General features: G+C 45.2%; 2 protein-coding genes across 9 annotated transcripts; both read right to left on the bottom strand.

The window, feature by feature from the left end:
- Positions 1–93: 93 nt before the first annotated feature.
- ahctf1 (AT hook containing transcription factor 1) lies at positions 94–19,494 on the bottom strand. Of its 6 annotated transcripts, none has more exons than XM_040200966.2 (40): positions 19,261–19,494; positions 17,268–17,394; positions 16,635–16,785; positions 16,322–16,424; positions 15,919–16,099; positions 15,466–15,673; positions 15,250–15,366; positions 14,826–14,910; positions 14,503–14,653; positions 14,034–14,166; positions 13,760–13,941; positions 13,479–13,540; positions 12,888–13,016; positions 12,680–12,770; positions 12,315–12,404; positions 11,856–11,996; positions 11,576–11,680; positions 11,325–11,421; positions 11,090–11,213; positions 10,907–10,963; positions 10,474–10,620; positions 10,149–10,339; positions 9,882–10,026; positions 9,629–9,760; positions 9,339–9,486; positions 8,865–9,015; positions 8,674–8,775; positions 8,116–8,260; positions 7,755–7,967; positions 6,962–7,598; positions 6,611–6,796; positions 6,301–6,400; positions 5,585–5,706; positions 5,194–5,477; positions 2,974–5,106; positions 2,455–2,716; positions 2,148–2,318; positions 1,660–1,757; positions 1,371–1,459; positions 94–1,220 (listed from the first exon to the last, which is right to left on the bottom strand). In XM_040200966.2, exons 2-40 carry the CDS (start codon positions 17,386–17,388, stop codon positions 1,022–1,024), a joined length of 7,983 nt encoding a protein of 2,660 aa, XP_040056900.2. In that variant the 5' UTR covers positions 17,389–17,394; positions 19,261–19,494; the 3' UTR covers positions 94–1,021. The 6 variants fall into 6 exon arrangements, with proteins under 6 accessions (XP_040056900.2, XP_040056925.2, XP_040056934.2 ...); XM_040200991.2 differs by having other exon boundaries at positions 1,371–1,456; XM_040201000.2 differs by having other exon boundaries at positions 2,455–2,686.
- A 1,397-nt stretch (positions 19,495–20,891) lies between these two features.
- Positions 20,892–25,708, bottom strand: LOC120833794 (PWWP domain-containing DNA repair factor 3B). Of its 3 annotated transcripts, none has more exons than XM_040201298.2 (14): positions 25,459–25,708; positions 24,761–24,841; positions 24,384–24,664; positions 24,017–24,269; positions 23,685–23,819; positions 23,497–23,567; positions 23,145–23,221; positions 22,956–23,016; positions 22,768–22,843; positions 22,563–22,613; positions 22,038–22,279; positions 21,668–21,895; positions 21,493–21,581; positions 20,892–21,406 (listed from the first exon to the last, which is right to left on the bottom strand). In XM_040201298.2, the coding sequence occupies exons 2-14, from the start codon at positions 24,795–24,797 to the stop codon at positions 21,307–21,309; spliced, it is 1,701 nt and encodes a 566-aa protein (XP_040057232.2). In that variant the 5' UTR covers positions 24,798–24,841; positions 25,459–25,708; the 3' UTR covers positions 20,892–21,306. The 3 variants fall into 3 exon arrangements, with proteins under 3 accessions (XP_040057232.2, XP_040057241.2, XP_077941214.1); XM_040201307.2 differs by having other exon boundaries at positions 25,544–25,651; XM_078085088.1 differs by lacking the exon at positions 25,459–25,708 and adding an exon at positions 24,920–25,023.
- Between the last annotated feature and the right edge of the window lie 1,746 nt (positions 25,709–27,454).

Here is a 27,454-nt window from a genome sequence, read left to right as displayed (position 1 = left end):
AACGACACTCACTGCATCCATCGCTCCACCCAACAAACACAAGCAATAAAAGGCAGTAAGTTGAAATGAGACAGCCACTCCACGCGCAAAGTATTCAAGCGTTAACATATTTATCAAAGAGCAGTCATCAAAAATAAGACATTCTACATACATTCATCAGAAAATAGCCTGTGTCAGATGGTGGTTGACATTAAATGGATCAAAGCCTATTAACATGTCTCAAAACTATTTAAACAACTCCAAACCATTGTGCAGGTCTTTTTGTTTCTGTCACACTATCAACTAGCTCACAGATTACACAGATCGACTGAAATTGTAAGATTACGGCACAGGCAAATCTAAATGGATGATCAAACACATTCGAGACACTTCAAATTTCAAAAAGAGCGTAATTCTTATGGATGTATTTATTAACTTTATTTGGAACATAGCAAAAGACTATATACAAATGTATGTGTAAAATGGTTTCATCCTCACTCAGTTGGGTGCTTTTCTTTTCTCAGATAGAAAACCAGCGGGCCTCAAAATCTAAAAAAGGTAAAACTTGACCAAAATAACCCAAACGAAAACAAAAGAATTAAAAGACAATGTCAATAAAACCTCTTATTAGAGGAAGGTTCTGTTCAGTCTCTCTGGTTTTATTTATGGCAGCTTCTAAAAGCAAACGATTACTTTTGTTGTCCAGAAAATTAAGTGGATTACGAGGAGCGTAACCGAATGGCTACAGATACTTTATCAAGTGAAATCCAGTTAGTACGAGCGGGATCTGTACTCCAAAAATAAATGCTCGCTCACACTGCGATCCACAAGTTTTGCTCTAAAAAATAGATTTTTACGCCTACATTGCTATTTTTAATGTCCTGCAGGTAAATACAAAGAATCACAGCAATGTGAGGGCTTTGAGGGAATAGAACCATCTTGAGTTTACGCATACACTTTTATTCGACAGCTCCCGACCGAGTTGCTTCCAATTGTGTGGTGGCCGTCTGAGGTTCACTGGTTGAAACCACCACAAACCTCCTTAAAGTTTCTTCCTTCGTGTGACAGGCTTTTTTAAAACGCTGTCCATTATGCGTTTGCGTCGAAGGTTCATGCTCGAGGTCGGGGCCTCTCCCTCCAGAATCCTCTTCAGCGCCCGCGGGACGGGCTCGGCCGGGCTGGGCAGAGGCGAGATCAGGTCCACCTCTGCTACGGGAGGCGGCTCCAGAACCGCTTTGGATCTGAAGGTGAAGAGAGAAAAAAACTGAGCAGGGAAAAATTCTCTTTGGCCCAAATCAACACAGCTAATTAAGAGCGCAAACTGTCCAAAGCAAGCAGTTACTTCAGGGTCTACAGATACAGGGGGGTCTCTGGGGATGACAGGATCTTACTTTGCTGCTCTTTTGCCTGCTTTGCTGGTCTTAGAAACACCTGGTGCTTTCTCCTCTTCCACCAGATCCTCTTCTGAAGCAATTTCCTGCTGAAAAATTTTAATAAATAATACAGCTTCTCAAAAAAAACTTTTTTTCTCTTGGACATTTGTGGGGGAGCAGGAAGTGGGGTTGTTTTTTTATTTCATTTTTGAGAAACAATGATAGAACATTATGAAAAACTTCTTAAAATGGGCTCATAGAATTACAGATTTGAGGAACTGAAGATTTCAGCAGCAGAGGCACTTACACGAGGAGCTTCAGAATCATCTCTGCAGACTCTTCTCCTGCTGCGGGTCACCCGTGCTGTGGACTCGTCACTCGGGCAGGGAGATTCTGCTCTGTTAGCTGGCACAAAAGACACAACAAAAGGGTTAAAATCATTACATTACATGTCATTTAGCTGACGCTTTTGTCCAAAGCGACGTACAATAAGTGCATTCAAACATAGGGTACAAACTCAGAAGAACAAGAAAGTGCTTTTTCCTCAAATAAGCCAATTTACAATTTGCTATAGATGAGTGGCGTTATAAGTACAATTTAAGTGCTACAATTTGTTAGTCTTTTAGTCGAGGTAGAGTCTGAAGAGGTGTGTCTTTAGTTTGCGGCGGAAGATGTGAAGGCTCTCTGCGGTCCTGGTGTCTTCAGAGAGCTCGTTCCACCATTTCGGAGCAAGGACAGCAAAGAGTCAAAATCATGACAGCCGGACGACTCGACATAAATGGATGAAAAGCTCACCTCTTGTTTTCCTGCGCGAGGGGGAGTAGATGAACGAATGCTCGCCAGGGCTCGACTCTTCGGGTTCGGGGTCGACGGCGTCCTTCAGGGGAAGCAGCGCGTGAACCTCGCCCGCAGATGACTTCGTACTCCTCTTGCTGGTTCTTAGCGTCTTTGTGACGACTATTCCTCCTGTAATTGCGTAACAAAAGAGTGTACACTTCTACGTCCTTAAATCAAAGATGCTTTATTCTATGATAAACATCAAACCCGATCTGCAGAAAAAGAAAAGTACAAAGCAGTTTTCCTTCTGGAATTTCGTCCATACCTTCCTCTTTCTCTTCCTCGTCCTGCAGTCGCTTGATGAGGGCGTCAGCGACCGGGGTTTCAGAATCCACCTCCAATGGGGAATCCAGTAAGGGATGCTCTTCCTCCGGGTGTTCCCACAGTTTGCTTCGTGTTGGTCGACGGGAGTTGCTGCTGTGGAGTTCGGGTTGAAGTAAAACGCCACTTTCTTCAATATTTTCTACTGTAGTCTTTCCTCGTATCTTCCTGGCACTCTGAGGAAGTAATACAGGCACCAGTTTCACCTGGGAGCGTGAAATACCATTAATGATCAACACAGGATGGAGTGGCTTTGTCGACATGAAATGTGAAATAATGTAAAACAAGACAAAAACAAACTAGAAAAAGTCAGTTGAAGAGTTGAACATCAAACACAAATGGCTTAACACGTGTTGGCTTGGGTTAGCCTAGCCTAGCCCAAGTGTCCGTATGAGCGATTGAATAACAGCTACAAAAGCTGGTGGCATCAAAAGAATAAGAATGAAAGCGATGGAGGACTTACTTGTGGATAAACATTGAGGGTAATCCGGTTGGACTGTCGAGTCGCCCTGCCGGGGCTGGCGGGTTTTTTCCTTTCCTCCACCTCCTCCTCTAGCACGGATGGCTGCGCCTCGGACGGTTCTGTACGGCTTTTCTTGGAGTCTAATTTGACAGGGGAAGCAAAGACCTCCCCCTGTTCCTCCCCCTCTTCTGCCATCTCTAATGGTGTTGGCTTCGCCCCGCTGGTACTCAATGATCTCCTGTTGGACCTCCTGGGAGTGTTTCCCTGAGTGGTCCTGCGTTTGGCCGGCGTGGGAGTCTTGGAGCTCGTTTGTCGAGAGGCTTTGGTATCTTTGACCTCGCCCTCTTGTTCCTCGTCATCTTCGCTCTGGGTCCTTTGACTGGTCTTGGCAGAGGCCCTCTGGGAAACCTGTCGTCTGGCTGGAGAGGAGGCCTTGGAGGTTGGTGCAGCTGCAGCGTCATTATCCATGGCGTCATCCTCCTCGATATGGTCATGTGGAAGTTCTAGCCGAGCGTTGCGGGTACTTCTTCGAGTTGGGCTCGCTTGGACGTTAGTCTCTTTGTTCTGTTTACGCTTTCTGGGCGTACGACTAGGAGATGCAAATACCAGAGCGCTCGTTCCTACCTCCTCATTGGTCCCATCCTCCTCGGACTCCTCCGCGAGGGGAGAGACAAAGGTGACGGTCCTCCCTCTCGTGGTCCTCCGTGTTGGGGTGGGAGGGGCTTTCTTTTTCCTCTGAGACGTGGGCGTCTCCGGTACAAGCTGTCCCTCCGTCTGGCTATCTTTTCTCGGTCTTCCCCTGGTGGTTCTTCTTGTTTTATTCTCCATCTTAATTTCTTCCCCAACATCCGCTTTGTTGCCCTGCTGATTGTCCTCCACGACAGCGGCTGCTTCTATGCTGGGGACTTTATCCGTGTCCACATCAACATTCCCATTCTCTTCAGGTTCTTCCTGGTCCACAGTGGGTGGTGGTGGTGGTGGTGGTTTGTCCTCCTCCTCAGCAGTATCTTTTTCATCCACCACTGCATGGGGTTCTCTCGTCGGACTGGGTCCAGAGACCAAAAGAACTTCAGGTTCTTGATCGTCAGCCAACAATAATCCAGGGACTTCTCCAACTGGACTTGGTTGAGAGAGTGAGACACCTTCAGGTTCATGGTCTTCAGCCAACACTTCTGCCGGGAGTTCTCCCACTGGACTTGGTGCAGACAGTGACAGACCTTCAGGTTCACGATCTTCAGTTGGAAGTTCTCCTTCTGGTTTTGGTCCAGAGACCAAAAGACATTCAGGTTCACGATCGATAGCCAACAATACTGCAGAGACTTCTCCGATTGGACTTGGTTCAGAGAGTGAGAGACCTTCATGGTCTTCATCTTCAGCCAACATTACTGCTGGGACTTCTCCCAAAGGACTTGGTCCAGACAGTGACAGACCTTCAGGTTCTTGATCTTCAGCCAACATCACTGCTGGGACTTCTCCCAGTGGAGTGGAGCCAGAGACTGAGAGACCTGCAGGTTGATGGACTTCAACCAACGTTAGAAACTCTGCATCACTCAGTTCTTTAGCATCTTCTGCTTCATGGTTTGCTTCAGTGTTTTCAGTTTGAACGTCAGCAAGTTTTGCCAATTCTGACTCGGTCGTCCCATCTACCTCAATTCCATCCACGGTGTCAGTCTCTTTCCGCTGGTCCTCTTCCGGTACTTCTTCAGGCGGAGGAGGATCCTGATAGTCAGTTATCAAAAGATTAACCTCAGATTTGTCCGCAAGGTCGTCCACAGCCTCTACTGCTGGGGACAGGCTGGGAGGGCTGGAGGACGACAGATCATTTTCCATAGGCAGCGTGTCCGTCTCTTCATCCGGGCCCTCGTCTATGTCCAGCATCAGAGAAAAGCCACTGGGAGTTTCGGACCTGGGGTCATCTGGCACAATGGCTTGCTGAAGCTCAGGAGGACCCAGCTGAGAACTATCAAGAAGACCAGCCTGTCCCTCCACGAGCTCAAGGGGTACGAGTAGAGTAGTCGAGGGCTTCAGCTCCAAGTATGATGATCCTTGCTCTTCATCGTCACCTGCCTCTATCCCTTCTTCATCCGCCCCGAGTCTCACCATCACCACCTGGCCCATGTCCTCCTCCACCATCTGTAATGGAGCCAAGACGCAGGACATTATATTTCTTGATCGATTCGTCACATCTTCAACCACTCGATTAAGCTCAACATGCGTTACCTTCATCTCTACCCCAGGTGGTATCAGAGAGAACTCTGCAGCCTCCTGCTCTGATAGACTTGGCAGAAAGTGGGTGTGTCCCTGATCAAAGGCTGAACCGGGCTGGAGGGGTGGCAGTCTCCCATTACCCTGGACCTCTTCAATGATCTCCACCTCACTACCAGAGTCTTCCTGCTTCTCATCTTCATCCTCCTCCTCCTCTTCAGCTTGATCAGACTCCTCATCCTCTTCCTCCTCCGACACAAGGCTAGAAAGCTCTTCGCTGTCGTTTACACTCACAACCGCTATGAGAGAAGAGAGCAGTAGAGTGCAGGTGTGTGAGAAAACAAGTAAATAAGGTTTGTAACTTAAGTCAGAGCACCAGTGTTGACGTGTGTACAATTCTACTTACAGTGGGAGTCTGTGCTAGTTGGCTCAGAGGATGTCACAGAGGCAGTAGATATCGGGTTGGTGGACACCGTGGGAGCTTCAACACCGCCCTGCACCTCCTCTTCAACCTCACCTTGCGACTCACTGGAAGAAAGAACAATATCTTTTAAAATGCGGGCTAGTACAAGTTCTGACGTTCAAACAAATCCTGTTTTCTGAGTTCTCATAAATTCTTCATTGTACTGACAGCCCAGTTCCCTTTAAACAAAAATATACATCATTTTGTACACTTTATTGGAAGAAAGCGTACATCGGTGCGCTTTCTGAAGATTTTCAGTTCCGTTTTTGAATAAAGACAAAAAATATTTTTTTTATCCAATTCATCAAAAAAAACAAAAAAACAAAAACAGTTGCAGCCCTTAACGCACTTCGGGTGTGTCCCATTTCCCCCTATAGGACGTTCCCTTTTTATGCTGGTCGTATCATTTTTGTCATATTCATCTCTACACTTTGACGGTCCTTAAAAATATTGTCAAAATATTTGGCGATGAGGGAAAACCGCCCACCAGTTTAGCATGGTCGGTATCACTGGATCCAGCTTAGCATCCGAGGCATACTTGTATTCATTTTGACCGACAGTTGACACAAACTTAATTCTAACCCATCACCATCAATTTTAAAAACCGCACGCAGACACACATAAATGGCCACATGTGTGTAAGACAGATGGATACCGACTTGTTGAAGGACGCTTGGGTCTGGGATGTGTTGTGGATCCCTGAGCGGATTAGTGAGAGATCGTTGCCAAACAGATGTCTCTGCACAAACTCTGTCAGATCTGTTGGACAGAGTCATAACATCTTAGTCATTGTAAACTTGGTCAAACATTTTGCTTAAAAAGTAATGAGATATGTTTCAACCTATACAGTTTAGAGTTTCAGTAAAGCCATGTGGCTCCTCATGTTGTTTGTATGAACCACTTGTCTGATATAACGGGGTAATGTGTTGTAACTTTTTACAGTATGAATGAGTCATTAAAAAAATGGACCTGTTGACTGCTCCAGATCCTCTTCCAGTTCATCTGTGGGTTCAGGCGCTGCAGATATTTCCAGATACTCCGTGAACTTTGTGGATTCACTGGCTTCTGTTTGGACATCCTGCGCCACTTGGAAATCCGGGGTTTGGACCTCAGGGCCCGTCTGAGAGTCTGTGCTCTCAGTTACCTGGTTACAAACTAGTAGCGTGCAAAATATATCAAACAGTATATTAATCAGTAATAATATTAAATATTATTAATTCAACTGAACACAGACAGTGAGTCATTTTGTTGCTGGGCAGTAATGGTGTGACGCATTACCAAAGTAACAACATTCAGGAGGATATTCTGAAAATGAATTACCTTGATGGGGAATAGAAATCTCCGGCTGGGGGAAAGTTGCAGCATCTTCAATTGACTCAAGCTCATCTGGCTCTTCAGTCTGCTCTTCAAGACCAATCTCAAACACGTCCTCGATGGTGTCATCCTCCTCCCCCTCCTCTTCCCCCCTCTCTATATCCTCAGATGTCAGTAGGAGGAGAGGGGTTTGCTCAGTGGCGGCTGAGGTACTTTCAGTTGGTTCTTGATTTTCAGCTAGGCCTTGGATGTTCACCGTGACCACCTGATCTTCCATCTCTGCCGCTGAATGGCCCTCTTTCACGTCCTGGGCCTCCGAGGTATCGGGAAGAGGAGCGTCATAAAATTCTAAAGTGGTGTCCGTCGAACGAACGGATAACTCGCTGGTGTCAAAGCTCAGGCTGAGTTGTGCTGGAGTTGCATCGGACAGCCTCGTCCCTGCAGGGGCTTCACGGATGGAGGGCGACTTGCTCTCGGTGCTTTTCAGCTGTGGGAAGCGGATACACCCCACTCGAGGCGAGAGCTTTACACAAGGCTGTTCCCCTTCCTCCTGCTCGGCAGGCTGCGAGGACCAGGTCTTGTGCGAAGTCTTGGATCGCATGGAGCCCCTGGTCAGCAGGCTAATCTCACTTTCTGCTGCCATCTGGAGAAGAAAACCATTGCAAGGAGGTTTGCAAAATAAATATTATGAAAACAAAACCTAACAGCTTAAGAAAAAGGAGATACATTGACAATAAGCACAAACTAGTGAGTTTTTGTTTGCTTTGTGAGCAGCTTCTAATCCAGTGTTTGTTCTTACCCCATTGGTCCATCGGATGCCTTTCTCCGGTTCAGGAGATTCCTCTTCGATGAAGGTGATCCGACTCTCTTTGCTGCGGATTGGGGGGGTGATGGAGCGTCCTGGAGAAGCAGACGGCGTGGCGACGGGTGTGGGCCTTAGGCTGCTGCGCAGGATGGACTGAGGAGTGAAGGCTGTGAACACCGGGCCAGAAGCAGCCAAGGCCCGAGCTCGCTGAGGGGACAAAGACATGAAGATCGTAAGACAAGATCAACTTCCTCCACAAATACAAAGTCATTTATAGACACGCAAAGAACATTTGTGAAAATGGATGGTGATTTGACTTATTGGGATATCCTGACAAAGGACTGTTCTTACTCACCTTGACGACCTGCGGTGTTTGCAGCAGACTGAGTTCGGGGGCTTTGCTGACGCTCTTTGGAGAAACCCAGGAGCTCGGAGGTCTGGGGGGGCTGAGAAGAGGCCGAGGGGTCTGACAGGAGGGGTGAACCACCAGGTCCATCAGCCTGGTTCACATGGAAGGGAAGGAAGGAATGAATGTCAAGCATCCATGACTTTACAGGCTGTCGGCGCAAATCTCTGATAATGCATCTGGCTTTTTAAAATGTCCATTGAATATTGCAATTAAAGGAGTGTGTACAATACGAAGCCCCCAATACCGAAACAATATTAAGATGCAGGTGCTATTTTTGAAACGATTTTAATTATTCTGTTAGACACAGTTTTACAGTTATACATTTTTATTTTCATGACATAAAACATTTTATTTTTCATGTGGTTTAACTTTCATGACATACCAAGATACATCTCTTCTTTACCACCTATGTTTTTTTTTTTTACTTTACACCAATATAAAAAAATATATAAGTGTATATTTGGATTGTATGCTTCACTCAGGACAACATCAGGCTCACAGTACCTTGACCTTCGTTTGGAGCTCTTAGTGATGGGAGTTCCCAGGAATGGATCAGAAAGGACCATGGAAGAGGGCTTGGGGCTTTGGGCATCAGCTGTCCAGGAGCTGCAGAAATAACATCCAGAATATAAGAAAACAATCAAATAAATAAGAAATTATACATTAAATGTCCCCTTCTGTTATTTCAGGCTCACCTCTTGGCCGGGGAGGACGGTGGTGTAGCTCCTTTGCCCGACCACACCTCCTCAATCTTGGTCAGGACGTTGTTGATGAAGCCGGCCCTTGACATCACCTTCTCGCTGGCGGAGCGTTTGGTGATGGTTGACAGTGGCTGCGGCCGGCAGACTGGAGAAGTGTGCAAATACGTTATTTAGATTTGATATAAAAAAGGTTTCTGTGCACAGGACACTAAAACTGAAATAACTGATGATTGCAAGGAACAAACATTTTCTTTGAGTACCATGACGAATAAAAATCATTGATGAAATCTTTGCATCAAAGCTGCACAGATTGGTTTTGTGAGTGTAAAGGAGGGTGGACACTGGGAGCGTCTCAAGCTATCCTGCAACAACCTCAACTCTCAAAATAAACCTGCATGATTTTTGCTTATTGAGTAAGTTTCAGCCATTATTGCAATAGACATGAATTCAGGTAGAGCCGCTCCTCACCTTCTCTGTGGACGGCGTAGGGATGCTGGTAGGGCTTGGCTCTCTCGATAGCCAGTTTCCTCTGGACTTTGGGCAATACCTTGCCATAAAGATCCATTATAGAGTTCCTGGTGTTGGACCGCTCTTTAAGCTTTGGGTCTCGCTCATTCTAGGAAAGAAGAGAAAGGGAATCGAATTGGATTCAAATATCTTTCTATATAATCTTACATTGATAAAGAGGTCACATCCTGTATATCAAGATATTGCCGTAATGATAGCGTAATAGTATGCACGCGTGTGTCATCATTTACCACCAGGTTCATCTTGAGGGTTTGGTTGAGCTGCAGGGCGGGGATGTACTTGGCCTGCTGAAGGTAATGGACCATCAGTAGTTCTCTGTTCTGGAGACCGCCTGTACCCTGGAGAAACTTCTCCAAACCCTCCTGAAAGAGAAACCCAACAGCCAAAAGTTTTAGGCATCCACTTTATATCCAGAAACCCAAGGAACGGTGAATTCAGGAATAATGAAGGGCTGGCTTGTAAGTTGAGGCATCTCTCTGCTACCTGCTCGGTGAGGCCCAGGGGCAGTTTGAGCAGCTCCTTAATGAGGCCCAGCTCCTGGCAGCTTTCGTACATGAAGCCCAGCAGCTCTTCCATGTTGAGGCGATTCGAGTGCTGCCGCAGTAGGGACCACGCTTCTACGAGACACCTGGAAGGAGGACGCACTGTGTTAATAAAGCGAAGATAGACTAGTCAACAAGCGGCTGAATTTCCATCATGCTTGTAAGAGAAGCAGCTTTCACGTTTTATTGCAGAACCCGTGTCTTTTACCTGTTGTGTAGTAGTACAGACAAACAGAGCTTGGCCCGGGAGGTGGAGGAAATTGGGGGCTTTGTAACGTGGAAGTATCTTAGTGCTACTGAGTGTTGGCTCTGGCACATCAGCGCTTGTAGGACACGCTCGTGCTGCCACTCAAACTGACAATGAGAGGCAGCTGGATGCAGGAGCAACTCAAATGAACTCTGATAAAGACAAGAGTAGAAACTGTTAGCAGATGTAGTAGTAGGTGTCCTTCATGTTCATACTAATGTAGTTATGCTAAAACCGAATTCTCCTTTAAATACAATAAATCCAAATTCACATGACGGGTGTGTACCTGGTGGTCACGGTGGTCCAGTAGCCAGAGGCCTTGCACTAGTTTAACAAGTCCAATAGGGATTGCAAAGGCTGGGGGGAAAGACTCCACCGATGCTCCCTCCTTATTGGGGAAGGAGTACATGACATCGAGCAACAGGTAAATCACCTGGAACAACCGGTCAAGGCTCATACAGGAGGCTTAAGAATTTGGTTATTTAAAAAACACACATAAATGGTAAATAACCAACAGTCTAATGAAAAGTTAACTGTGATTACATAACGAAACCAACAGTATTACAAAGAATGTCATCACATTTGTTTGTGACCGATTCCCCTCCATCTTTAACTTTACATCCAACTACAAAACATATTTTCAACAAGTGAATAAGCACCAGAGCATTCTACAGAAAATATTAGCGCTGGAACTTCATGGCATTAATAATAAAGGATACAATTGCATTTTTAGCAGCTTCGTCAATATTTTCCAGTAGATAAATGTCCAACAGGGCCTGTGGATTAAAAAAGGTATAAAATCAATTAGCCACACACGGTAAAAACACAACGGACGCAAAGTCGATTAAAATCAAATTAGAGGGAAAACAATAAATGCCATAATAAAAAAGGTTCATGCTTACGTGCAATGTAGGTGGTGGGTATTTCCCAGTACCGCCCTCATCTCTCTTCCACAGGTTGGTCAAGCGTTCCCCACACTGGCCAACCAAACCATCAATCATCAGGCAGTCCGCACACCATTTGCCCCTGAGAGAACCGCGAAGGGCGTCGGCATTAGATCAACTTAAACTTTCATCAAAGAGAAACGAGTATTAGAAATCAAAATTTAGAATGTATGTTGAAGTGAAGAAGACTCACTTAGCCAGCCTAGTGAGCTCCTCTCTGCGTATAGTATAATAGTCACTGATGACTGAGTGAGTGTAGAAAGGACGAGAGATCTGGAGAGCGTCATCGTCTGGTGGGGATAACATTTACAATACAGGAGAAAAAATAAAATACAAATTCTTAAAAAGGCAACGATCTGATGGTCTGTTAAATAGTTAAAAGATAGGCACACTGAGAAATTTTTATGTCAAATTACTGGTCATGTTAATGTCTTAACACCTTACCTGAGCTTTCAGGTAGTAGACCGGTACGACAGAACCAGAGCACCACCTGAGCGTACTTGGAAATCAGACTGGACACCATGTTCTTGTTCATCAGACCCACCAAGCCTACACCACAAGGAAAAATAAGCAAAACCGATCAAAAACTAAAAATAACTCCGACCAAAGATATGGCCTAACGTGTGTCAAACCATAACGACATTTATTGACATCAACACAGGGAAGCAGTGGTTTATTACAGTTAAACACAAATGAGATCCCAGGGAAAAAGAGGATGTTGCACCTTTCTGTGTGAGCTCCTGGGCTTCACTGAGCAGACAGTGGAAGATGGTACTGAGGTTAGTGAGAAGCCTCTGGCTGTGCTGCAGCAGCTGCAGGGTCTGAGGGTCTGTGAAGTTGGATGAGCTGTCAAACAAGGGTGCACCTGGAGAACAAATATAAATATATGTTGTAAAACAGCATTGAAATAGGAAGACATTTATAGAATTCATGTAATGAATACGTTAAGACAAATATACTTTATTTTGTGTAGGGTTGAATAATACTATACAGCCATAACACAAGGCTGGTCAGATTTACAGTTCATGAAAACAACTTAAATTTAGTAAAACCTAATAAGTTCATCTTTGATTGATCAATTTTAGTACTGTGAAAGCTGCCAAATTGTTTTTTTTCTTTCCAGTCTAAACATTTTGTATAATTCAGAAGATCCTTTGATTAAAAATGACATTTAAACACATACAGATGCCATCAAGTTCCTCCTTGGTCTGAACCACTTTGTTCCAGGCCCAATCGAGAATGTAGCGCAGGTTCAGTGCGGATCCTGGTTGTTCTGTTTAAGAAGGACAGATTTACAAGCATTAGAGCCGACTGCGTTATGTAGAACAGGGGTGTCAAACTCATTTCAGGTTTGGGCCAGATACTGCCCACTTTGATCAGAGGTGGGCCAGACCGTATGTTAACACATGTGATGTAGAGGGACATGGTAGATTTAAGATGGTGAGTTTCTATGAGTGAGATAAAGCCAGCGATAGAGAAACCTGAGCACGGTTTCTAATGAGGGTTAATGAGCAAATTAAGAAACTATTTGACAGTTAAATGACTCACCTTCTGCAGTCCACTGCTTGATACAGCCAGTGATCATTCCCAAGGAGCTGGTCTCCACCGCTGTTGACAAGATGGCATCCAGCTGCTCCTCCTAAGAGTCAACATCCAGTTAACAATGTATGTATCACAATTGTCACAATTGACCAGGATGTCAGTTCAATTCAGAGTGTGTGTGTGTGTGTGTGTGTGTGTGTGTGCGCGCGTGCACCTGGGAGAGGCTGGAAGCCTGAGTGTCAGCCAGGCGGGATGAGAGGAGGCCGGACATGAGGCAGCGAGAGTAGCTAGTGGAGATGATGTCACTGGAACAAGGAGCAGCCTTCTTTAAAAAGCTCAGCGTCTGGTGGTAATGCAAATGGGGGGGGATGTGAATAGAAGACTACTTTTTTCTAAACTTACATATCTATATCTTACTTAAATAGAACGTATTGTGTAATCTCAGTGATGAACATTATATGATCTAATACTATTTTTTTTTTAATGGAGAAAACAAAGATTGTAAACTAAAATACAAACATTTCAACTCCTACCTTTAAAATGATGGAAATACTAGTAGTGGGACAGTTCAACAATACCTGTTTAGGTTGTATTCATTGTTTTTCTGCCCCCTTTCCAGTTTGCTCAGCACAAAATCCTAACGTTCAGCTTATGTGTCTTAGAAAGGCTATGTGGTTTTTTAATTCTGTTTTTTAATCCCTAATACATTAAGACATTCTCCTCTCGTAATTTTGATTGAATTTGAAAAAAATGAAGGGTGAGATGAATATTTGCATCCATAGCGAGAGTAACACAAGAGGCTTGCCTCTTTCTGAAAGCCAGAGCAGGTCAGGTGAACAATTCCAGAGTTGAGCAGGCACGTAGCATCTGTAACACGGGAGGGAAAAAATAGTTTCCCTTATTAGTAAAAATATAATTTCAACAACGAACCTAAGCAGAAGCAAATTCCTGATTAAGACCAACGGGCTACATAAATACACAGTGATAGTGACTGGAAAAATGGAGCTGGAAGACATTTTCAATACTAGATTTTTACTCTCTCCAAACTACGCAATGTATTGTGGTACATTTATTGTCTTCACCTACCAAAGTTATACGTGGTGGGGTTAAAGTACTGCTCTGGAGGGGGGCAGGTGAAGGGCAGACCCCTGCTCAGGCTGCGGTCGTGCACCACGACATCCAGGAGGACATGTTGTGACACCATCTGCACCACCGGATCCAGAGACCAAACTGCCAGGTAGGGACAATTTTGCAGAGACTCTCCCCTTCTGGCGAGAACAAAAGCGGTGTAAAAACAGTGTCACAGTAAATCCAAGTAACTGATGAAAGTGAAATTATGAAAAATCGGTCTCCATGTTACCTCAAAGAATCCGGCATCTGAGCGTGGTACCAACGGTTGATGTCAAAAACCCCGATGTAGGTAGAAGGGGTTCCCTGACCATAGGCCTTGACCTGCCAGCTGAAGATGGACACACTAGTGTCCGGGGATGCAACTGAAGAAAAGGTGTTGAGGGAATGAGAGAGAAGAGGGAAGGATTGCTGAAGTGATTAAGAAAATAAAAGCTCAGTAGATACAGTATGCAAAAAAGGAGAGAAAAAGCAGAAACTTTTCTCCAACACGCAGCAGATGGCGGTAACAGAAACCGTTTTAATGCAATCACAATGGTATAACCATTTAAAAATGATGTTTCTCTACTTTGACCATACGGGCAAAGTGAAATCACTAACCATTCAACTCTGATTGCCCTCTCTGATGCTTTAAACTATCACCAATCAGCTCGCTGCACACTCGTATCTTCCTTAGGTCGTTTCGGGGGAAGCAGGCTAACCTTCGTTCATGCTGTCATCCCGGTCAGGGTGGGGTCGGAACTTCTCGATGGTGCGGCAGCTCAGCAGGCGGGTGTTGGTTGCGTGGGCCCTGAGGGGGAAGGCTGTGCCACTCAACTCCTGACTGTAGCGCTCCTCGCAGTACTCCAGACCCTAAAAGACCAGCAGTTAAAAAGGGAGGAGAGTAAACAAAGAAGGTCATTCAAAGTAGATTTGCAGAGACTGGCACAGAACGAGCCGAGTAAAGGTTTCACAAAGTGAGGTGAATACAGAGAGAATGTTTGTATAATATGTGGTGTCTTTTTCTTTTTTGATCCCTACAAACCTCATAGAGGATCTTGCCAGAGGTTAGACATTTCCTTTCACTGAAGGCCATCTGAAGGAGGCGGAGGCTGACGATATCTCCCTCACTGTGTGGGAGTGAGAGGAGGCAGGGGGAAAATAAGAAGTTGGCAAAAACAGAGTGCTTGGAAATACAAATAATGTCAATTTACTGAGTCGCATGCTGACAGGCAGCCAAAATGTAAGAACAACTCTCAGGTCCTGTTCCAATACTAAGTAAGCTTACACAAAAAATCCCATTGACATTTTTTATAATACTAATAACTAAATAACCTAATAACCTTTGAAAAGCAACCAACCCCTAGCGGTCTTAACCAAACTCTTTTCCACAAACCGAAACTTTGCTTATTAATATCCAAGAGAAAGTACATGGTGAAAACTGAGTTTCAAACTCGGGTCAAACTCACAGGTCCTGAGAAGACTGCACGGCCCAGAGGTAGCAACAGTTCCTGGGGTCATTCTCTGGCTCCTGGAAGGTGAAGGCATGCACAGGCACCCTGCCACCCTCCAGCTGAGAGTGATATCTTTACGTGAAAGACAAAACCAAAATGCATTAGATATTTCTGTTTTGTATTTAAAAAGTAGCCATCAGTGGTATTTAAAAAAATAAAATAAAAACTCACTCCTTCTTCAGAGTTTTCATGTTCCACAGCTGTAAGTTTCCATCTGAAAAACCCACTGCCAGCTGGTTGGTGCGGGAGATATACTGCAGAGCTGTGGCTCCAACTCCACTGGGGCCATTGAGCTGGAGACAAAGATGGCGGCCCTGCCTGGTGCTGACTTCTCTTAGTCGGGGGATCTCTGCAGGAGATTTGGTCACTACCTGCAGGTCTGGGAACAATCAGGAAATCAGGGAGAAAGTTTTAGAAAGAGAAACAAACCATTATGCCAGGAAAAACACACAGCAAGTTAAATACAGACCAAAAAAGCCCTATAGATATATCAGTATCAGTATAAAATGAACTGCTCAAATAGTGGTTTTCTCTTCATTTATATAGTACAAAAAAGATAAACCAAATGCACAAAAAAAAGGCTACACAAATAAAGCAGACGCTTTGACATCGCCATCTAATTACCTGAAGACTCCAGTTCACTTTGGGCGCAGGACAAGTCATCCAGACAGAGGTCCACAAGCAGAACGTGACCCAGATCCGTTATTACGGCAGCGATGCCAAAGAACCAGCGGAGACTCTGGTGTAGATGCTGGGTGGAGGTGCTCGCTCCGCCATAACTCACCACTGGCTCAATGGCTGTAATCTAAAGTGGAACGAAGAAAGGACAGCACATTAAGAAATGTTTTGATGGATATGTCGTTTTTTGTAAATACAAAATTATAATTTGTCAATCCTTTCTAAAATATGTCTGATTTCATTAAAAACTGCTCAATTACTTTGAATACTCTGATGACTCAACTGATGCCAGAATGGTTGCGTGAAACCTGGGATGTGAAATGTAACTAAAGCGTAGAGGAGAACTCACCCGGCCCGGTATGACCACAGCTTTAACCACCCTTGACAGCCCCAAGTCATAGAGGCAAAGTACACTGCCCTCCGTTTCCTCCAATCCGACCAGTAATCCAGACCTAGCCAAAGAAAACAGTAAAGAAGTGAACTTTTGACATTTCCTAAACATAGTCATTAACATCCAAAAATCTGTTTTTGTAATGAAACTGTAGCGACTAATAGCTGACAGTTGTTGATCACTCATTTGCAGGTTTGAATAGTTCATTTTGACTGATTACCATCCACATCCTCGACTGATAAAGACAAAATGAGTCTGTGACAGCTCTCACCGTTTGAGCCAGCTGAAGTCCCTGGCTGCCCGTATGCAGGGTGGGTGCTCGCCTCCGCCACTGAAGCAGTACGCAGACAGGCGTTCTCCCGTCACTGCGTGGACAACCTCCAAGTGGGGACCACAGGCCAGCCAGGCCAGCCCACTGCGGCCTTCACACACACACACACAAGACACACAAGCAAATGAAAGGTTAGAGGGAAATGATCCAGGACTATCCCCATGGTGGGCCCCATTTTTAATAAGTAAACTGCTCATGAGTTAACTTGCAACCTGCAGCCAGTTGAAAAACAGCTTTTCTTTAGATAAAACTTAAATGAAAGTATCACTAATCCCAAATTTGAGTTTTGTTTCAACTTGTGATTCTGCAGTGACTTGTTTTGTTGGCTGTGGAATCAATTGGTTTACTAGTTAAGTGTAATACATGGATAGAAAGTACTCGATTTATCCCAGTGCAACTTTACAGCAGTTCAGAGTGAAACAATGTAATGTATTTGTGTATATTTAATTGGCCAACACCATTTATCACATACGTTTTGAAACTACACTGTTTAACCTGTTAACCTATTTGTCAATGCAACTAGGGGTGACGAGAAGAATATATGAACTCACATGATCAATCAGCAAGACTTACCAACAGTCAACTTCCCATGAAGCACAGAGTCTAGTGTGATCTCATCCTCCCCCAGAGCATCTTTAGTCACTTGTGGGAAAGGCAGCAGGCTGCTGGTGACTTGGGCAGTCAGGTCCTGCATTGTTCACTGTATAAACAACAACACAGGATATACAGCATGTTACGATCACCCAGCCGCAGACATGTTCGTCTAGAAGTACAAAGACTCCCTACGCCGTAAATCCACTTTAGGCTTTATCTGCCCGACGGGGTTTTACAGCACAAAAGAGGTCATTCTTCCAAAACACAGCCGCAGCCCCAGTTGTCAGGAAACATGTAGTCAGCAACCTGCCGGACAGCTGTTCCTGTAACTGGGAATCTTTCTAATCAACCAGCCCACGAACCACTGCCATACGTGTGTTTGGAGATGGGACTTCTGAAGTTATTTTTTAAAGGAATGCCAGTGACCTATACAAACCCATCCAAGACAATCTAATAATGCTCATACGTTTTTTCATGTAGTACATCTATCAGCCTTTAATCCCTTTTTGTTTCCTGTAGGAAACAAAGTTGTGTCAACATTTTAGGGATGAATAAAACAAAACTATTACAGATTCGCTATTTTCACACTTTGAGACTAACAAAAAGTGTGCAGCCAAGCTTTTCAAGGCCAACTCGACGTGAATGGAGACGTGCACGTCAGTGCGTCAGCGGGAGCCGTGGTGGACTCAACAGCGCCCCCTGCGACCGCGCGGCAGAAACGCACCGAGGATTCAAGCGAAATCCCGCGCAACGAGCCTGCCACCACGCAGCAGCCACATGACGTGGTAACACGCAGCGACACCATCTATCCCAGACGACCCACTAACCGGACAGGCGCACGAATGCACCCGTGAAAGCGTGGCCGCGATGTTAAAAGACTGATGACGGATGCGACGGTTGAACAACACATACGATTGTTAAAACCGCAAATCTGGTTCCCAGCCAATGGAACTGAGGCGTTAACGTGTCAGTAGGAGCATTGGGACCATCGCTAAAATGTGAAACTCTCGCGCACTTAATGCCACTTACGGATGTCATTTACAAATGTATCCGGCAATGATTGGACGTTGTGGGTGGATGAACTTGAGTCAACTGACTCGTTTAAGGCGGGTTAGCATGTTCAGAGCGTAACCGATTAGCTTCATCAACCGCTGCATGACGTGATGTAAACAAACCAACGACCGCTTTCTTTTCAAAACATAACGCGCGGCGCTGTCAAACACAGGGACACAGTAACACCACACTGCACATGTTTTTGTGATATTTAGTGCCGAATACAGTCTGGTAGCTGCATTAACGAGAACACCGTATCCAGTTAATTAGCAAGCTACTAGTTTAGCCTGCAATGTCATGCAGGAGGATTAAAGTTTATCCGAGAACCGTTTAAATGTAGTTCGCCTGGCCATGTGCAGACGTGTCAGTGGGTACTTCACTTTGAGACTGCTGGTAACTCGTTGGACATTAGCTACTACACACACGTTGAACCCCAACGCTAGTCGGGCGGCTAGCCGGTACTGAAGACGGCAACGTTGCTACTTTCGCGTTGTACCGATTGCTCGCGTTGATGTTAGCGAAGCAGTGTGTACGATAGTTCTTACGGGCTGACTCCCTAGAGAAAGATTATTCATCGTATTAGCTTTCACGGCGCTTCAAGGTGGGAGTTTAACAGTTAATAGCTTAGCTGAGTCACAGAGGGTCCGGTGGTCCGGCTTTAGCTTTAGCTGGGAACCTGCGTAACGTTACTGTAGCGTATCGTAAGCTAGCGATGCACAACTCACTCAGCTAGCTTGTAGCCACTGGCAACAGATACAGCTGGTCTTCGTCAGCGACGAAGTCAACTTTTACTGTAAAACCGTAGGAGGAAATTCAGCCCACGTCGGCGGGTTCGGTGAGCTAGCCCGGTTGGATCGCTCGCAGCTACGCGTGTGAACGTGAAGCAATGTGCCGCTAGCTGCCACGGACGTTAAGTCACCTGTCCGAGGACGTTGGCAGCTTTATCGCAGCCACAGATGCTTTGTTTTTCTTGGCGAATCTCCCGATTGCTTGTCTCCTCTTTCATAATCCGCTCCTCGTTTTCAAAGCACAACTCATACGCTTCGATCGACTGACGAGCACAAGTCGCTCCCTTCAGGCTTCGGCAACGCACAGCGCCATTTCCGCGGTGGGAAAGTGCTCCATGCGCTTCTTCTTCGCGGGCGTTAGTTCTGGGCGCGTGAGCGCGGTGGTCGCTCAGTGCTGCCCTCTACGGCCGGGCTGCTGCATTCAACTCCGTGTGCAGAGTTCAGCGCGTACCCGCCTGCAAAGAGGCTGCAGAGTTGGAAATCTCTTGCAACATCAGCAACATCTTGAATTGTGACTACAGTCAGACACGTGCACAGACATTTTGGGGGGCAGGTGCTCACACCAAAACAAAAGCATCAAACACCATCGCCAATAGTATTCATGAAATTAATGATACAATAAATAAAAAACACAGGATATTTTCTTTCTCTTTTTTCTTGGCATTTTGCTGAACATTTTGTAGATGCAATAAATCATTATTGTACCGTTTTCTGAGAGAGTTGAAGCATACGCAGCATTACACTAATAATATACCACAATATACCTCACCAGACTGGCATGTAACGTAGGACCTATGTTCCATTACAATAATTGAGTTAAATTAACCAAAACTGGTGAACTTTTCTAATTTGTAGAAGAGTAAAACTGCCTTTAAATTCTCGGCCTGTCAGTCTGCACCTCTCTGCCTCTATCTCTTCATTAAACATGACAAACGTCAGTAAACAGCTGGACAAGGCTTCGAAATCACAGATTTTGTGAGCTTGTTTGTTTATTTTTTAAGAAACGTTGGACCAGTTGCGACCCAATGTTTTCAGCGGCGCTAATGTGGTTAACTTATCACCAAACTACGTTGCGGGGGTCACACAGACACCGTCATCACCCGTTTGTCCGATGCTGCAGCCGTTTGGCGCTCAGCACTGCATGCGCACTGAGTGGAGGAGAAGAAGGGAGGCGAGGGGCGGGGTTTGTGAGCGCCGCAGAGCATGCTGGGGCGAAATTCTCACAAGAACTCAAATAAATGCCCCGTCAAATATCAAAACACCTTTCGGGGGAATTCATGAGAGAGAGTATTTTTTTTTCTTAATTACTGATGAATGAAGAAACCATTGGGCTCCAGCAGAAGGGGCACTTTTCTCAACCAGGGCAAAAGGGCAGCTTGAGCACCAGTAGGCGTCTGCCTGTGCACGACTACAGTGGTGAATAAATAAAAGTATAAAAACAATATTCTAGGGTCAGCCTATGGAGCGAATACTACAGAGGAAAATAAGTTATTTTTAATTCGTGATGGTCTTGGGGAAAACAATATTGCTTCCTTTTCCTTTACAAATAATTTACTTTAAAATCCTGTTGTCTGTTTATAAAGCGTTAAATAGCTTAGGGCTAAAATACATGTTTGACCTGCTGCTACTTTTCGAACCATCCTGACTCCTCAGGTCGTCTGGGACGGGTCTCATTTCTGTTGCCCCGAGGCACCCGAACGATAGGGCCTTTGGCTCAGCGTCTACTGTACGAGGTAATGTATTGTAACGATCGTGACGACGATTGAGTTGATAGCACTTGTTTATTTGGCACTTGTCAATCTTTCAAAATAAAAAGCACACAATCATATATAGACAGCAATTTTTTAATGTACAATAATTGCTGTGTGAGGGATTTGGCAGTGTACATATAGTCAGTAAACTGCTACCAGATCAGATTGTCTAAGATATAACTAATAAGACATAACTCATCATCATGATTATTGCAGATGTTTTAAAATCAGTTTCTGTGAGTCCACCCTTTGAACATCTTGCAAGCAATTCAAACTTTTGGGGATCAAGGAGTGGCCATGGAGAGTTGTGTTAATGCAATATCATTCATTATTGACAATAAAAGGCACAGAACAACTGCTCTGTTCCCTGTAAATAAACATCAAAAAATACAAAAATAAGTTTCCTGTTTTAGGATATTCAGCCGGCTAACTGATGGGATCGGAGAATAGCGCAACAGACGTCCTCTGACGCTTTGATTTTTTCCTCATCTGCTGTTCAATCATCAAGTCAAACTCTTGCCTTTCCCTGAAATGAAAAAGTCATGGAAAATAACACTCAGATTCAGTGAACAACTTGAAAGAACAAGAAAGATGATCTCATCAGACTCTTACCTGTTACTTATACATCGTCCTCTTAGGTATTTTTCTTCTGCCTTTTTTACCGGGACATTGTCCACTCCAGCTATGGCGTGGATGATGGCCTGTGCAGGGGCACGGATCACATTACGGCCAACACCACATAAACCGTGAAGAGCATATAAAAATACAAAAGATACGCAATGATCACCTCAGGAAGAAGCACATCCAGGACAAAGGGGACGCGCTCCATGGATCGCATCTTTGCCAGCAGAGGGGCGCTGGCGCTGGCCCTGGCGTTTGCGTAGAGCTCATTCAGGTACCAGTAGACCTGGTCCAACTGCTGGTCATCTTCCAGGTATATGTTCACCACCCGTCTCCGACTGGCACTCAGGAAAGAGCGAAACCATCTGGACTGCTGCTGCCCGCTGATCACGGCCTGTAAGGGGAGCGACAAGCAGGACGTGTGCGTTCGTTCCTTCAGGGACGGCACCTCATCTACAATGTTCTTAAGATACTGATTAATCTTACAGTGGGTGGTCAATGAAATTCAGGTCGCATTCAGATTCTAGAAGTCATACCAGAAGGCGTTGGTCCACCATGCGCTGCTTCACGATGAAATGTACCAGCTTCTCGTTGGCGCGGTTGTGGGCGGCGTGAGTCCGGTCTGGCAGCAGCCTCTTGGAACTCCTGCAGACGTCCTCGTGCTGTTCACTACATCCGTCCTCCGTGTGGTCTTCGTCCCTGGCCTCCATCCCTTCGTCGCTGCTGATGGTCAGTCTCTCCGAGGCGGCCTTCGGGTACTTTCTCCTCACTGGATAGCCTGGAGTGGGTGAGCGCAGGCGCATGTGCATTTTCTTTTTTTTAAATGTAACGAAACATTTTGAGTACAGCAAACACAAAACAACGTCTCTCTTTTTGTGGTATTGACCAATATGCTTAAAGGATTAGTAAGATCTGAGGCATAAATTAAAGGTTGTGGGTGAGTTAGCAGACATGCCACAGTTGTTTTATCCTATGGAGCTGCTATTAAAGTTGCACTTAATGGTTGTGAAATTTGCCAATGCGATTAAAAAAAACCCAGAAACAAATGTTACAAAACTTACTCATGTCATGAGCAAAGTACTCGAGGAAGGAGCCTGAAAATGAGCCACAGGCTACAAAGACAAAACATGATTAGTTCATTACTACAAATAATTAATTGACCAATAAATGCTGTTTCTATTTACTTTTTGTATATGTAAATAAAAAGATAAATAATGCAGTTTTATCCATTTCTGTCTGCATGAGCATTAAATGGTCGATACTTACCGATCCGTATTCTGTAGTCTGTGATCAGCTCCAAGGCCCAATCAATCGCAGTATCATACTTTTCTTTGGCTTTACACTATTAGAAGTTAAATATGAGACACATTGTCATACATTGCTCCGCGATAACACTATTACTTATTATTATTATTACTATTAAAATGTTGTTTATATTTATGAGCAATTCTTACCTGAAGCTCATTGGCTTCCTCGCAGTCAAAAGGCTTCAAGGTTTTCAGAACCACAGTAAACCTTAGAGAAACAAAACAAAACAGAATAAGTATTAAGATCAGCAGAAAAGCAAACTTATACTTTAAAAAAAAAAGAATTCAGACGAGCTCACCAACAAAGTAGAGGGCGAAAATGCACTCATTGCCTACCCTTTCTTTTTGTGAATCTCTCGTTCATCGATGAACATGATGCTGGCTTTTTTCTGCTTACGGTTTACACTTTTCACCTGCAGACAAATAGTTTGCATTTGAAAACATGAAGGCTTTCAGCATTGGCTGTTCTGTAAAGGGTTGGCAAGAGCTCTTCGGGTGATCAATATTTCACACCTGCACTAATTTTAAGTTGTATGACAGAAAATTGATAAAAAAGTTAAAATCATTCAATGAGCAAAAAATCCCTAGTTTAAGCTTCTCAGATGTTAAAAATCGCCCATTTTGAAATATTATGGCCATTGTTCTAAAAACTTCTGATAAATCCAATCTCACAGGTTTCTGCACTCACCAATGCCGGCCAGAAGGGATGATTTCTCATTTTGTGCCACACAAACGCCCCCGGTGCGAAGGACGGGGGCTCTGAAAGAAAGAATAGTAATTCACTCAACGCGTGCAGCCGTTACACTCGATCCAAACTGTCACTCGGGCTTTCCTTGTAGAGGAAATACTCAAATTCAGCCACGTCGTCGCTCTCACTTTTGTCCACCTGCATCAAGAAACTCGGTAGCTCATCCTCCTCGCTTCCCTCGTCTTCCTGGAAGGACAAAGATGGCGGCGGTTCCTCGTGGTGACTCAGCTCTATTGATAGATCTGAAGAGAGCAATGAGCCGTCTGTTTGGGGCGGGTGAGGGGGGGCAAAATCACAAAATTAGATCAAATCATTTTCGCCTGCCTGGTTCAGCTAAAAATAACTGCACACAGAGAACAGCTCATGTCATTACGTTCTGGATTTTTGAGGCCCGTCTGAAGTGCGCTGGCTGAAAGTATTGCGTCGACACTGTATCAAACATTCACGAGGGCGACGCTACCTTGGCTCGATGCGTCAAGCTTCTCCAGTTCAAATCTGGGTCTGCAGCGTTTGGCTGGCAGAGTAGTGGTGTCCTCCTTTTTTGCATTGCGCTTTCTGCCTCGTCGGCACGCGGCTGCAGGGCCGTTGTTTGTGTTGCAGGTTTGTGCGCGCTCCTTCGACAGCCTTAGTCGGACTTGTCTCGGCTGGGAAGCACGAGCCCCCCTTCGGCGGCTTTTGGGAGTTTGACTGGGAGTTGAATCCACCTCGGACGTCTACCACAGACCACATATCAAAAAGGGGGGCATTCACATGAAGCATCAACTGTGCAGGAAGTAAGAACACGTTGGCTCAAAATGCACAGACAATATCAAAATATGAGTAACCACCTTTAACGGAGTGGGCTGTAGCACTTCTTGTTTTGCTCCTGTAGGGGACTCTGAAACGCCGGCCAGGAGGTCAGCGGAGGAGCTGTGGACGGGTGTGGAGGTCAGGCGTGATTCTTGCGTCCGTCCCATCCGCCTCCTGCCTCTTCTCGGGGTACTCGGTAAGAAACTGGCGCCGGCGAGCGGGCTGAAGGCGGCAACATCGTCGCCCGGCAGAGCATCTACATCCTCCGTGTCCGAGGCGACTTTCTCTGTAGATTTTCTTTTTGTTTTCCGAGATCCACCTTCAACGCCATTCAAAAAGATTCAACAGGCTCTCAAATGTGTGTGTGTGTGTGTTTATTTTGTATTACTGACATCATTCCAGATTGTTGTATTACCTTTCATCTTTGCGTTGGTTGGCTGGGTCTTCCCCATGGCTTGGATGGATCAGAGGACAGGGTCAAAGCGTGACATTTCACCTGGACGGGGAGGACACATGCGTGAGGAGAAGGACAAGGCCTTGTTTTACCAACGTGCACGGTGTGATTGATGCACACCGAGAAGGCATTTCCGCTTCGGCACCGAGACAACAGCACCGTCTTCCCTCTGAATGCATTGGACGCGTTTTACACGTTTAATCGCACGAAAGTACACCCAAAAAAAACCTCCGTCACCACGGAAACGAGCCATTCGGACCGAACCATTCCAACGTCCCGGCTACGAACTGACGTGCACAGCGTCAGACGTCCAAAAGGGAAGATAAAGCACCGCGTTCACCCCGGTGGTGACAGACACACAAACATAAACACGCTACCAATAACAACATCACACACACACACACGGGCCGGCGGAACCCCGTGAAGCCAGCGGGGACGTGTTGGTGACAGCCCGGTGGACCCGCACAGGTTTCTAGCACCAACAACAACAACAACAACAACAACATTCCCCCCACACACCCCGCTGTCGATTTGTCGTTTTGCGGACGGCTCGTTTTTACGCGCAATCTGCCCGCAAAGACACCGAGCGGACGGTCCCCGCGGTGCGCGATTCACGAGTCGTACCTGCTGTGCTCGGACACTCGCTAGTAGCCGCACACCTTGCTGGGTGTTGGACTCGGGCTCTTCGCGTGGGTCGTTAGCGGCCAGCTGCCGCACACACGTCATGCACCGTCGTTACGTTACCGGCGATCAGCCCCAGGAGGACTGGGGAGAAAAGTTGCACATATGCGGCTGGAGTATCGAGTATCGACACATGAACTGGCTGCGTCACTAAAACGTGTAGCGCCCCCTGCTGCACCGGAGTGGGGATGTTGTGAATAAATGTCAACTATTTCCGGTCGCTCCCACTCGCAGGTACTGTCCTGTCGTGGCTTCATGTTTTGTTGTTTTTCAAAAAGTCTTGTGAAGAGAAATAACATCTGTCTCTTTTTGTAATATGGATTGTATGGAAAAAAACAAAAACCTTCAGGTAAATGTTAGTGCTTCAACATGTAGTAGCATGCAGATTCAACTGAAAAATAGCTGTAACCATAATATACATATGATATATTTAAATATATATATATATATTTAAATATATCATATATATATATATATAATATAATATATTTATTCAAACTCAAATAGCTTGACTTGTAAATCGCATGCGTGCCCTCACCTCCTCCTCTTTAACTAATCGCTGGACAAATGTCGTATTCACACAATATAGGTTTTATTTCATTCAGGTACTTCATCCATTGTTGATTATTATTAGTTACTCCTTTGCCTTTTCTCATATGTCATGCCAAAATGATTTAAATACTTCTACACTTAAATACTTCTACACTTCTACACGGCCATCATCGAGTCCATCCTCTGCTCCTCCATCACCGTCTGGTACGCTGCAGCCACAGCCAAGGACAAGGGCAGGCTTCAGCGGGTCATCCGCTCTGCAGAGAGGGTGATCGGCTGCAATCTGCCGTCCCTGCAGGACTTGTTCGCTTCCAGGTCTCTGAAGCGAGCTAAAAAGATCGCGGCCGACCCCTCCCACCCCGGACAAAAACTGTTTGTGCCCCTTCCATCTGGCAGGAGGCTGAGGTCCATCAGGACTACGACCTCCTGCCACACGAACAGTTTCTTCCCGTCGGCAGTCGGGCTCATCAACAGAGCCCGGTCCCCCACTGACTGACTATAACACTCCACCGGTCACTCCCCCTCATACTGCACATGCCACTTTAACTGCAATTCATCACTTTGTCACTTGTCACTTTGTCTCTTGTCTGTTACTTGTTCGTTAGCGCACTTTATGCTCAATATTTTTCTTTTTAACTTTTTAATATTTAACATTTTTTAACTTTATTCCCTTGTTTTATACTAACCCATAGCCTTAGCCTTATTCTACTAACCCATTGCATTAGCATTTCATTCCACTTTATTTTATTACTTGTGCACTGTTGTCTTGTCTGTCTACTGTCGCGCACTAACCGCCAAGACAAATTCCTTGTATGTTTGACATATTTTGGCTAATAAATGTTTCCTGATTCCTGATTCCTGATAAAAGCCATTGAACGCAGTAGAAGTATTTCTCAAAGCAATACCTTTATAATAACAGTAGAGGCCACTGTGTAACCGCGCATAAGATGCTATCTTTTACATTTACATCGATCCTTAAAACATGAATGAATGCACGTGCCTCAGCCATTAGAGGACATTGGACGTTTATGCGAAAATATTACTACTCCTAAGACCTCGATCTTCATCCTGCACTCACACCTTTTCCAACACAAATGGTCATTGAAATGGCTCCAAGCCTGCACGTTATGAAGACACCTACCAGTTGGTCGTTTGACCAGCATTGGTCTCAAAATATATACTACTGCCTCATACTGGTCGATTCCCTAGTTTGTCTATTGGCAACTTATCGCAGCCAAGCTTAATGTTGAAGCTTTTCTTCTTCTGACTCCTCTCCATCTCCAAAGATTTTGAACTTATCAATTGCCTAAAGTGGAGACTCCCAGAGCCAGAGCCTGGATTTTAGATTCCACTTAGTACGACCCCATCCCACTTTCACCTGATACCAACAATGAAGTCGCTTTTTAGTAGTTTCGTTTTTTC

Source organism: Gasterosteus aculeatus, chromosome 12, assembly GCF_964276395.1.
Source record: "Gasterosteus aculeatus chromosome 12, fGasAcu3.hap1.1, whole genome shotgun sequence".
Lineage (NCBI taxonomy): Eukaryota > Metazoa > Chordata > Actinopteri > Perciformes > Gasterosteidae > Gasterosteus > Gasterosteus aculeatus.
The sequence above is the reverse complement of the archived record's forward strand: the minus strand, read 5'-3'. Positions and strand labels throughout refer to the sequence as shown.

Coding starts and splice junctions, on each gene's coding strand:
- ahctf1 (XM_040200966.2), bottom strand. CDS start 17,388: ATGCAGGACCTGACTGCCCAAGTCACCAGCAGCCTGCTGCCTTTCCCA. Junction 13,942..14,033: donor CAGATGCCGGATTCTTTGAG/GTAACATGGAGA, acceptor TGTTCTCGCCAG/AAGGGGAGAGTCTCTGCAAA. Junction 11,214..11,324: donor GAGCTCACTAGGCTGGCTAA/GTGAGTCTTCTT, acceptor CGGTTCTCTCAG/GGGCAAATGGTGTGCGGACT.
- LOC120833794 (XM_040201298.2), bottom strand. CDS start 24,797: ATGGGGAAGACCCAGCCAACCAACGCAAAGATGAAAG. Junction 22,280..22,562: donor GTACTTTGCTCATGACATGA/GTAAGTTTTGTA, acceptor CACCCACTCCAG/GCTATCCAGTGAGGAGAAAG. Junction 21,407..21,492: donor GGACGATGTATAAGTAACAG/GTAAGAGTCTGA, acceptor TTTTCATTTCAG/GGAAAGGCAAGAGTTTGACT.